This window comes from Aethina tumida, chromosome 1 (assembly GCF_024364675.1).
Source record: "Aethina tumida isolate Nest 87 chromosome 1, icAetTumi1.1, whole genome shotgun sequence".
NCBI lineage: Eukaryota > Metazoa > Arthropoda > Insecta > Coleoptera > Nitidulidae > Aethina > Aethina tumida.
Window position 1 is genome coordinate 38,475,867 of NC_065435.1, and position 13,436 is coordinate 38,489,302.

The 13,436-nt window shown below is 28.3% G+C and overlaps 1 protein-coding gene across 4 annotated transcripts in view; it reads right to left on the minus strand.

Moving 5' to 3' along the window:
- Positions 1-13,436, minus strand: part of LOC109608272 (steroid hormone receptor ERR2) — a 33,934-nt gene that overhangs the window by 2,056 nt on the left and 18,442 nt on the right. For all 4 annotated transcript variants that reach the window (XM_020024690.2, XM_020024689.2, XM_020024687.2 and 1 more), the window contains exons 2-5: positions 4,687-4,845; positions 4,513-4,626; positions 3,431-3,557; positions 3,144-3,371 (exon numbers count right to left, since the gene is read on the minus strand). In XM_020024690.2, the coding sequence (XP_019880249.1) occupies positions 3,144-3,371; positions 3,431-3,557; positions 4,513-4,626; positions 4,687-4,839 (622 nt within the window). In that variant the 5' untranslated portion in view covers positions 4,840-4,845. The remainder of the gene's footprint in view (positions 1-3,143; positions 3,372-3,430; positions 3,558-4,512; positions 4,627-4,686; positions 4,846-13,436) is intronic.

A 13,436-nucleotide genomic window follows, 5' to 3' on the forward strand; every position in this document is an offset into this window, starting at 1 on the left:
GTTATTCAAATTTGTAGGTTGGTTATAATATTACTAATTAAATAAAATTTAGATAATTTCATAAAATGATATTGAAATTAGAAACATAAAAGAATATTTTCTGATTAACTAATACGGAATTATATCAAATTAGAACATTAATCACATGTTATGTAAATAAAATAATAAGTGATAATCTCTAAGTTTTTGATTAAAATTAAGACTTCATCCCAACCAGCACGTCGTCACATAAAAAAATCGTTTTATGTAAGAATGTTATAGTAACAAAATGCCTCATCATGTTATAATCTTATTCTTAACATCTCCTTGAAAACTTTGTGTTAATGACACAAGCATTTTTTTGTAATTATTTAAATAATTTAATAAGAAATAACTTGTCTAATTAACAACATGATTTTTGAAATATTTAGAAATAATTAATTAATTAGTAGTAAAATTTATTTTAAGTAAATATGATTTAGTTTTGATTTTATATAATTAAAAATTTCTATAGGAATTAAATAATACTTATATAATATATTCCAGTAATTTAGGTACAAAGTACCTTGTGCTGGTAATATTTTCTTGTTTTAATAGCTTTTTTCTATATCAAAAAATATAAAAATCTTAGACTAATATGATACAGAAATTTAATTTCTTATTAATTAGTTTAACGACCTAAATATTTAATATAATTTATTTATATTATTTCAGTAATTTAGGTACAAGGTACCTTGTGTTGGTAATATTTTCTTGTCTTAATAGCTTTTTTCATATAAAAAAATATAAAAGACTCGGACAATAACGATACAGAAGTTTCATTTCCTATTAATTTAATAGAAATGGCAAAATTTTGATGAAATGCCTAATTATTATATTTTAAAAGGTGAACAGGAGTTTAACGACCTAAATATTTAATATAATTTATTTATTATGCTTTATAAAAAATAATATATTTTATTTCTCATCGTCATAATCATGTAACATTATATTAACAAAATAAAATATTTTACATTAAAGTCTGATATCATGTTTTTTATTCTAATATAAAACAACTTTGAAGACCATAAATAATATATATAACCTGTCTGAATTAATAAGTGAGTTAAAAGCTAAATGAAAACGCAAATAAAATGAATTAAATGAAATTTAGAATATTTTATAAAATGATTTATTGGAATTATTAATAACATGTTATGTAAAGAAAATGATAATGTCCAAGTTTTTGATTAAAATGAAGACTTCATCCCAACTAGCACGTCGTCACATAAAAAAATGGTTTCATATAAGAATTTTATATTAACAAAATACCTCATCATGTTATAACCTTATTCTGAATATGTTCTTATAATTTTCTTGAAAACTTTCTTAGTTTTAATTACACAAGCATTTTTTATAATTAGTTAAATAATTTCATACAATTAATATAAAGATATAAAACAATGCATTTATTTATAAGAAATAAGTTGTCTAATTAAAAATATGATTTTTGAAATATTTAGAAATAATTAATTAATTAATTAATAGTAAAATTTATTTATACGTAAATATGATTTAGTTTTGATTTTATATAATTAAAAATTTCTATAAGAATTAAATAATCCATAAAAAATATATTCCAGTAATTTAGATATAAAGTACCTTTTGTTGGTAACATTTCCTTGTTTTAATAGCTTTTTTCCATTTTAAAAAATATAAAAGACTCAGATAAATATGATACCGAATTTAATAGTAAGGTCAAAATTTGGATGAAACGCTTAATAATTATATTCTAAAAGGTGAACAGGAGTTTAACGACCTAAATATTTAATATAATTTATACTCTATATATAAAAAAATAATATATTTTATTTCTCAACATTTTATAACTTGGTTTTTTAAAAACTTTGCATTACAACTGTTTTTTTGGTTTATTTTTAAAAATAATTTACGATTAGTATAATCTTGTGACATTATATTAACAAAATAAAATATTGTACATTAAAAAATCTGATATCATGTTATACATATACTAATATAAAACAACATTGAAAACCATATATAACACCTGCCTGAATTAATAAGCGAGTTAAAAGCTAATAAACAGCAAATTCAATGAATTAAGTAAAATTTAGATAATTTTATAAAACGAAATGAATTATATCATAGTAGAACATCAATAACATGTTATGTAAAAAAAAACATGATAATCTCCAAGTTTTTGATTAAAATGAAGACTTCATCCCAAATAGCACGTCGACATAATTTTATTTTTAACTCATTTATAAATTTTATTTAGAAACATTCTTCAATATAATTAAACATATATTATTTTTTTTAAATGAAAACAATTAACAAATGCAATTATAATAATATATATATATATATATAATTAAAAAAACATTCTTAACAAATTCAAATCAATTGTTGAATATTATTTTATTAATTATGTACCATAAATTGATTTTAAAATCTTTAATATTAATTATATAATAATTAATATTATTATTAATAATTAATTATTATTAATAATTAATATATTCAGAACCAGAGACAATAGTACATATTTTTTTATCACTGAAATTCATTGACCACAGATATAATGTTCCTATTAATTCAGAAAAAATGCTTTGAAAGAAATCGTTATTAAATCTAATTTGACAAAAAATTTAACATTTTATATACAATTTTTGATTGTTATTTTTTTTATATTTGATATATTGATCTGACGAAATATATGATTTATAATATTTAATAAAAGAAAGTATCTATTAAATAAATAAAAAAATATATTTATAAGATTTTAAGAGGAAAATTACATGGACAATTTAAAAATAGATTTAATTTAGTATAATATTATACAGCATATTTTTGTTTACTCACAAATTGATGTCAGATGGTAAAGTAAACTCTAGTAAGAATCAATATAAATAATAGATTAAAGAATGTTTCCAACCTAATGATGGGAAACAATAAATTTATTACTCAGCAACATTAAACGCTTATAGGAATATTCTTTGAAATAACCTTTTAATTTATAGATGTAGATTATTAATTTAGATATTAATATTTAAAAATTGTTTTATGTGTACATTAATTAGATAATTTATTGTATTTTTTAAGGTTGAATTAAAGAAAAAAATAATGTTTTTTAAAAATATATTGAAATATAAAGAGATACAAACCGTTCAGGAGCAACATGGGTCTTTGGGCAGTGACGACCTGGACCTGATACGGACTGTCCGGATTCCGCCTGTACTTCTGCCGTCCACCCCTCACCCTGTCCAGCCGCACCCCCTCCTTCAGCATTCCTGATTTGAGGCATTTCCTGAACCTGCACGCCTGACACGCTTTCCTCCTCCTCTTGTTGATCTCGCACTCGCCCGACGCCGGACAAGTATACTCGATATTACCTGAAAATCCAAGACGGTAACTACGCTAACCTAAGGCTCGTTACAGACGTCACAAATACCTTGTATCGTCCTTTTGAAAAATGCTTTGCAAGCTTCGCACGAAGCTACGCCATAGTGAAAACCTGAGGCCACATCACCGCACACCAGACACAATCGTCTGGGCAAATCTTCTTCTTTGATTTCACCCTGCAATAAATCATCGAATAACTTAAATAAAAATCACGATCCGTTATCAATTTTTGGAGGTCTTTGACACGATGTCCGACTGGCACAACTTAAACTCAAAAAGTCGACACACGAAACCTTTTTATCGTTTTTCATTTGGAAGATTCGATGATTGACGTGTCACTAAAATTAATTGACAATTTATGTAACAATAAATAATACAAGAGATATCAAAACAAGTTGATAAAGATGCGATACGTTGCAAAACTAATTGCTACTTCCACTGAATGTTTTGGTGCTTTTATCTTGCACTGTTGACATTAGACCTTTTGCAGTTGCCACCAGACGAAACACTAATTCACTGTCTCAATTTAATAAAATTAAATAGAGTGAGAACTGTTTTTTTAATGGTAATGAAACTTTAACATTTAATATTTACTATAATGTGACAGTCTGTGTATTTTGTTAACATAAACATAATAGTTCTTATGGCCATCATAAAATATCATAATGAACTATGAGAAATAAAGTGAATTATATGGTGTTTCAGGAAAGGAAACAATAAATACGACGATTATAAAATTTAAATACAAATAAGATATTTTGATTCGTACATTAAAAATTTGATTTCGAATAAAATAAACAAATCCTTGCAGCAGATTATTAAAACGAAAACATGTTTGTTAAATTCAAAGAGATTATCATCGTTCCAAACAAAGTTTCAAATCCTGATATTCCGGTGGGCTTGAATAGCCCTGTGCAACCGTGATGCAACCAAAAAGTAAAACGCAAGAACCGACTCCACATCGATGTCAGTGGGTCAGTGAGTCCGGTCATTTTTTTTTTTTTTTTTTTTTTTTTTCATTTTTTTCAGCAACAAAAGCCCGCGCGCCTCAAAGATGGTCCGAAGAAGGTGAACCAAAAAAAAAAAAAACAAATAAAATAATAAAATAAAATGTGAAAACAAGAAATTTACCTCGATGTGTCCCATCCCTGAGTCTGTATGAGGTTGTGTAGTTGACGAGCAATACTGTCGTTCTGGACTACCTGGAGATCGGATTTTTGTGTCGTAGTTTTCTTGGTAATCAAGCTGCAAATGATACATAATTGTTAACGCAAACTAATCAACGACCGAACGCGGCCAACTCACATTGGTTTCGTTAAACACTGTGGTCGTGGTGGGTGAGTACATGTTGCTGTTCGATGGGGAGCATTCCGTGAACCCCCCACTGTCCAGTTCCTTTTTGATTTGCGGCACCGAACCTGGCGACACGTCCGAAGACACACCACTGTCCGTCATCATGGAAACCTGAAACGAAATCGACGGGGTTACCGCAAAACGTTCACGTTCACGTTCACGAAATGATCGGCTGCATTTTATTATTTACAACGAGACCCGACGACCACTATCGGCCGCGGCCACGGCCAAATTTGCATGGAACCACCGTAAAACGCCAACAGGCGAAATTTGTAATGCGCATTGTGATGGGTCAGTCTCGAAATTTATAAATGCGATTGAGTCAGACTGAAATCGCCAATACATTAACATGCATTAACCTTGAAATGGATGTGTGCGAAAAAAATGAAATATATGAAATAAAATAAAATAAAATAAAATAAAATAAAATAATGGGACCAAGTGGCGGTGCGGTTCGGAACGTAAACATTAACTTCGACTCCGACTCCGACTCCGACTCCGACTGCGACTGCGACTCCGGCTAATTGTTTTAAAAATGCTCGTTGCATATAAACGAATGACGTAACGCTCCTGCTGAGCCACATGCAAGATCAATGCGTTTTGTACCAAAGATGAACATTTCTTTCCTTTCTAATTCTATTTCTCTTTGTGTATTTATTAAGTTAAAGCTTTATTAAATTACCTGCTATTACTAGCAGATAATTATAAAGCATATTTTTAGTGATTCTTTCAGTCAGCTGCTTTAATTATATTTCATCTTTTTAATTAAGAGAAGAACTGAAAAATTGTAGCATTGTATTTAATTCCATGTTTAAATTAAAGTTATTATATTAAACAAAAGAAAAAAACATTAACAAAAGGAATACAGAATATTAATGTTTTTTCAGTGAATTGCTTATTATTAATATATACTTTATTATTAATTTGTGTAAATCATTTCGAAAACATTTTATAATTTTATAGTGATTTAAAATGATTATTAAAATTTGAACTGAAGAACAATTATCTAAATGATAATTAAACTAGTAACATTAAGCTGGAGGTAGAAAAGAAACAATTCCTATCATATCAAATAAAAAAACAGTAATGAGAATAACAGAAAACATTAAAAAAATATTAGTACACATTTAGAAATAATATTTTATTAGTTTCATTATGAAATATTTAGGGGAATATTAAAAAAATAATATGGCAATATAAAAGAGAAAATAGTAAACAATATATAATAATATTTTTCTATTTATTATTATTTTTGTAGGGAAATACTGAAAAAATGATACGATAATAAGAAAAAGAAGATACAAAATATGATATATGAAATATATAATATATAATATATAACATATACATCATAAAATCTTGATATTTTTTTTAAATTTTACTATCTATTAATATAAAAAGTTGAAAAAAAATCTATGAAATAGTAAATAATATAAAATATAAAAAAAATTATTAACGAACATTATTAATATTTTTCTATTTTTAGTTGATTATTTATTATTATTTTTAGTAAAGAAATACTGAAAAAATGAGCTAATAATATATAAATTATGATATATATTATTATGATATTATATAGATTTTAATTTTAATAAAAACTTGATAAGTTTTTAAACATTTCTATACATTAATATGAAAAGTTAAAAAAAAATATTTTTATGAATGAATAAAAAAATCAAGATAGTAAAATGAAAGAAATATATCAATATAAAGATATTTGACGAGTTAATTAAATAAACAATTAATATTAAAATCTGGAGGAACGAAAATAATTCTTCTAATATGAAAAAATCAAAAAGAAACAAAATAAACAAAAAAAAAAAACTTTGTTGTAAGCATGTTTTTTTTTACAGTTTATTATTTTTATTTACATAGATTTTTTTTATAATTTCACAAACACTTGATAACTTTTTATACTATCTTTATTATTTAATCCGGAGGAAACAAAATAATTCTTCTAATATCAAAAAAAAAAGAAACAAACAAAAAGAAAACTCATGTTTTCTCCCAGTTTATTATTATTTTTATTTATTTAATTTAATTATTAACATAAAAAAGATTAATGTGAAATAAAAAAATATGTAAAACTCTTTACTAAATTTAACTTAAAACATATTTACAAAAAAGTTAATTGAATGAAAATCTTAATATTTTTTATGTTTTTCGGGTTACTTACATGTTAATGCATATAATTTGGGGGAAAACTCAAAAAGAGAGAATTACATTGATTTTTTTTATTTAATAAATACATTTTTTATATTTTTTTAGTTCTCTAAATTTATTTTTAACAAAAAAGTTGAAGAAAAAAATTAAAATAAACCAATAAATAAATAATAATGCAAAATAAAAAATTAAATTAATAATGTATTAAGTAAATACTAACACTAAAAGCTGGAGGAAGATTTTTGACAACAAATATCAAAAATTTAAAATAAGAAAAATTATCAAACCACGAATATTTTAGGGAAAAATAAAGAATTTGATAAAATCTTAACATTTTTTTATGTTTTTCGGGTTATTTAAATGTTAATGCATTTAATTTGGAGAAAAACTCCAAAAGAGACAGATGTTTTTATTTAATAAATACATTTTTAAAATTTTTTTAGTTTTCTAAATTTATTATTAACAAAGAAGTTGAAGAAAAAAAACAGAAATAAAAAAAAATATGCAAATAAATAAGAATGCAAAATAAAAAATTAAATTAATTATATATTAATTAAATACTAACATTAAAAGCTGGAGAAAGATGACACAATTTTTGACAACAAAAATCAAGAATTTAAAATAAGAAAAATTACCAAACTACGAATAATGTAAGGAAAAATAAATAAATTGATAAAATCTTAACATTTTTTTTATGTTTTTCGGGTTATTTAAACGAAATATTAACATTAAAAGCCGTAGAGAGCAAAACAAACAACTCGTTTTACGTCTCAACAAAAATAAAAAATAAAACAACACAATTCAGGAGCACAAAACAAACGAAAAAATCGGGCCAAACTGGACGGCGTAGTGCCCCCCCGGCCGAAAAACCGTGCGCATAGCCATCCGCCGCGTCGCTCGCCGTTTTTTCCTTCGCTCGTCCGTCCGCCGTTTATTTTTTTTTTTTTTCCTCTCATTTTTCCCCGTGCATGTGCATCTCAATTCGGGCCCCGGATCGCGCGAGACTCGGTGAGTCAAGGAGGAAACGGGCCCGCGAAACCGGTCAGCCTTGACTGAGGCAAGTGGATGTGTGTTTCGTTGTTTTTCATTTGTTTTTTTTTTTTTTTTTCTTTTTTACCATTTCGTTTTGTTTTCGTTCCCCCCCCCCTCGTGTTTCGGTGTCGTCGAAACGTCGTCCGGCCCCCTCGCCGCCGCGCCCGCCGCGCCCGCCGCGCCCGTTGCACCGAGTGCCGGCAGGTTCAAGTGCAAGGCCAGCCCGACACCGTCCCCCCGCGGCCCTTCGCCGTGCACACGAAGTGCACATCAGCTGCTCCGCCGTCGGGGGGAGCGCGGCGGATGTTCCGTCTCTCGGGTCCGCGGTTCCGAAAATTTCGAATGTTGGGGCCTCCGATTTATTAATTAATTCCTTCGTTTCCTGTCGATAATTTCCTTCGATCGTGCGATGATCGGCTGCGACGTCTATTGTGCTAATTAATTAATTAATTGTGTCTTGAATGACACACTTCTATTAATTTTTAGCTTGAAAACAATTTGCGTAACTAGAAATAAAAATGACGATAGAAATCCCAGTCAATCGATCATAAGGACCAATTCAATAATTAATATTCGACTGAAGTCGATTTCAAACTAAACTAATCGATACCTTATGTAGCTAAAAATATGACAAGTGAGTAATAATGATCAATTTATAATTAATATTCTAAAATTTAAAACTAATAAGATATTTAACAAATTTGATAATATAAAACAGAAAATAGTAAGTATTATAAAATATAAAATACAAAAAAATTATTAACAAATATTATTATTCATATTTTTCTATTTTTAGTGGATTTTTTATTATTATTTTTCTATAGGGAAATATTAAAAAAATGATATGATAAGAAAGAGAAGATAGAAAATATGAAATATATAATTTAGAATATATAAAATATACATTATAATTTTATATGAATATTAATTTTCATAAAAAATTTTAATTTTTTTTAATCGAAATAGTGTATAAATAAATTTGGTAGTAAAAGATAATCCAAATAAACGTAGAATTATTTAAAATATATATATATATATATTTTTGTCTCTAATTTACCAGTTAAAGGTGCAGTTGTACATTTGACAATGGAAATATGGTTTATTTTGGACTTCCATTATCCGCAAGTTTTTATTGTTGGGACGTTTCGATTAATGAATTATATTTAAAAGTTATCAAGCTAAGTAAAGAAGGAGCAGGTGTAAGTTTGGCTTTATATCTGCTTGTTATAAGCATCTTTTGTACCAAAGTTCCTCTTTTTCACACTATCTTCACTTTGTTCAATTGAATTTTATGGAGTTCGTTTCATCATTGTGTTTGATCACTAGATTCCTGGGTATAGCCTAATTTCGTATGTTTTTATGTTTTTGTTTTATTCGGAGTTGTAGTAGAAGGAACGACTATGTAAAATTTACTACATTTGTGGAGCAGTTTGTGTAAACAGATTTTGATACCTTTTGGTCCTGTCAATCAGTTTTTTTTGGGACAGGGTCTTTCTTAATTTGCCTCATATCTTTGTCCAAGTATTCATTGATACTAGGTTCTGTCGACAATTGATTTAATTACTTCTTTCTTGGTCGTGAAACGGATATTTAAATGGAATTCCTCTCAGTTAGTTTGATTTTTGAGTATAACCTAATTTCGTATGTTTTTTTTTTATTCGAAGTTGTAGTGGTAGTTTAGTTTCTTTTATGTAAAATTTACCACATTTGTAGAGTACTTTGTGTAAATCAATATTTTGGTATCGTTTGGTCCTGTCAATCAGTTTTTTTTGGGACAGGGTCTTTCTTAATTTGCCTCATTTCTTCGTCCAAGTATTCGTTGATGTTAGGTTCTGTTAATAAGTGTTTAAATTATTTCATTATTGGTCAAGATACGGATGTTTGAGTTGAGGCTTCAGAACTCTCCTGTATCTGTAGGTTTCCTATATATTGAGGTTGTGAAACAATTAAAAACAATTAATTATTCACTAAACGAAATATCGTAACAATAAAAACTCATAAAGACAATGGGACTCCAAAATAAACTTTTTTCCCCAATCCTCAACATTGTTTAAATGTTTCAAACAAACATTCTGTTATTTATTTTGAGATTATATGTATTTCCATATTTATTATTATGTCAAGAAGATGACATATCTCTTAAAATAAAGTGGTGATAATACGTTAGCTTCACATTAACTGAACCTTTGGTAAACTTCAAAAGAAAGAGTAATTTCATTGATTCAACATTAATATTTTATACTGTTACACTATGACCATTCTATTATATAAAATTGACAAATTTTCTGATGACAATTTTTTTGTTTTCTCTCTCATGTAGTATACAGCATTGGCAGAAAGTAGAGCAACTTATTTTACAACTTTAAAATTCAAATATTTTTTAAATAATTCTCAAGGATTAATTAACTGTAATTAATGTTACTTCATTTTTTTTTTTTTTTTTTTTTTTTTCATTTTAATTTCTGATTTCGTTATTTTGGGCCACAATAATTTCCTAATATTTTTTTAATATTTTTAATTTAGTGTGTTGAACTAAATACCCCAAGGAAAAGAGAACGTCAAAGTGAATGTGCAAAATCTACTTGTCCAAACAGAAATTCCGAATGTTTATTCTATTTTTAGACCGCGCAATTGTTGAGGCAAATCTTCAAAATGTCCGAATAACAAGGGAGTCCGGATTAGGAGACGTACATTAAAAAAATAGAGCAAAATTGGGTAAAAATAAGCGAAAAACACAATCGTGCAAACGAAATAGTTGGATCTCGTGGTCTCCTTTTTTCTCTCGTAGGTGTGCAAAAGGAAAATATTCGGCTCGGAGTCCCCCCCGTTGATTACACACTCTGACCTTGATCTTGTATATGAATAATCCGGTTGCCAGGCCGAGAGCCGGTGCACGGTGCACGGTGCACGGTGCACCGCGTCGAGCGGTTCGTGCGGAGACTTTCGGCCAGTAGGACCTGTTCGTCGTTTTTCCTGCGGTGGCCCACTTTCCGGTCGCCTTCTGGGAACGAGATGTTTTTTGGACACGGCCGAACGTGCAGGACAGGCGGTGCTGTGCCGTGCCGTGCCGTGCCGTGCCGTGCCGTGCCGTGCCGCGCCGATCCGGACCGGACTGGGCATATTGTTTCCCTCGTCAGTTGTGCACTCGATGCGATTTATACGATTGATGCGATTGATGCGATTGATGCGATTGATGCTATTGATGCGATTGCATAATGTTGTAAACAAACCAAAGGACGGCAGTGCGTATGGCCCGATTAATTGCTGAATTATTTACATCCAATTAGCGAGCGATAATCAAGTTCATCCACGTGATTGACGCACGATTTATTTTCGTTAGTAAATGTGTATTAACTAATTATAAATTAACTACCGAAATTGGACGGTCCCGATAACAACGTCATTTCTCACACGTCAAACGACGCAGAGCGTTTAATGCAAAATAGTGGAGTCAGCGATTGACACCGCCGCAATCGTTCGTAAACGTACTATTTTGTTGTCTTGACCTTTCCGATTCGGAGTTCACAAAAATACGTTTATAGCTTTATTTGCGGATTGATTTATTATTCGTTTTGTTATTGATGATCTACTAAATTATATTTTATCATTTGTGAATTTTATTTTCCTACCATTAACAAACAAAATTCGCCTTATTATTTCTTTTTTTTTTTATTTTTGCGAAACCGTCTGAAATTTTAAAAATATTTACATAGACACCAAACATTGTGTAGGTCGGGGTTTGGATTTAAAATAGATTTTTTATATTGATGATCAAAGATTGCAGTATGTGCTTGCTCACAAACTATTTTCTCAACTTTGTTGACTAGTTATTTTAACTAATGCGTTTATTGGACTGTCTATTATTATATGTTTTTTTTTTTTAACGTGAAACCATTTTCTTTTTAAAATTTTAAAATGTCTCGTATATGTTACTTGTTTTATTTTTAAACATTGTTTAGTGGAACCGATCACTTTGATTGATTAGGATTGCCACATTTGCATGACTTTGGGTAACATCTTCGACAAGTCAAATTATGATGGAATTTCTAATTCTGTCTGTTGGCAGAAAGTAGAGAGAGCATCGTTTTTAAAATTTTAGTAATTTCTGTTCTTTTATTCCCTTTATAAACTTAACAATTACATAGTTAAATAATATATAATAATAATATATACAAATAATTTCTAATTAGTATTTTAATTAATTCTACACTAATATATTGTAAAATTCTCATTATTATGAATGACTTCCAAACACCTTTATCAAATGAACAGCAACAGATGGTCAATAATATTTGGATCTATATTTTGCCAGGACTCTTGTAGAACCGTGAATAAATATTGCTGATTACTACACTCTTTGTGTCGTATTTTGTTGTTCACTATCTTCCATAAGTTTTTAATGGAGTTTAGATCAGAAAATTGACATGGCCAGTTCATAGCATTAATTTTTTCCCTTAAAAGCCACTGCTTCAAACATTTTGAAGTGGATCATTATCTTATTGAAAATATTATTATATGTTGGCATATTTTTATCTGAATACGGTACCATGTTGTTCCTCAATATTTCTTTATACATAAAACGATCCATAATACTCTCTATTCAAAGGAGAGGACCCATTCCAAAACCCGAAACAGTGAGTATGGTAAACTTTCGGTTAAACTTTTCATGGATACACATAAAATCCCATCACTGCCAACCAGATTAAACTTGACCTCATCATCACTCCAGATCGCTCGTCTCCAATCATTTAAAGTCCAATGTAAAAGAGACCTGGTAAACTCAACTCTGGCTCGTCTGTTCTTCTCTGATAGTAATAGTTTTTTAGTCTGGCCTTTTCGTATGAAGACCCCTTTAGTAATCTATCTCTTACAGTTCTTGATGAAACATTAATTCCAAGTTATGGCTAAAGTAGACTTTTTATTTTGCTGAAACTCAAGAAAGGATCTTATTTGAGGTAGGATAAAATTTGTTTATCATGAAACCTATTAGTTTTCCTTGATCTTCCACTTTTATTTTTGTCCTTCCCTTCCCTACCCTTACAGATTTATAGTGAATTTAGCAAGCTGACACTATTAAAAGTGTTTCCGGACTTTATACCTCATTAAAGCATTCTAAACCAATCAAAATCGAATTAAATAAAAGTGTTCCATAAATAAGTATCCAATTCAGATAGATGTCTCCATCAAAAATAGACAGTTAAACTTATTTCCTTGTCATGCTCTTCGCAGCGTTTGAAAACTCACCAAAAATAAATAATAATAATAATAATAATAATAATATTAATAATAATAATAATAATAATAAAGCGAACTAAATAAAGGCATAAATTTCTATGAAACTAAAAATTACTGTGGATTTTGCAAATATTAGTAACATTTAGTATAAAGTTGCTCTACTTTTTGCCAGCCGAATATTTAGTTTTTTATGTATTTTTAAAGTACAATACTGTATTTAATTCAAAAAATATTAAAAAGTATTAATAAAAAGAATCTTGAAGAAAAAAGAA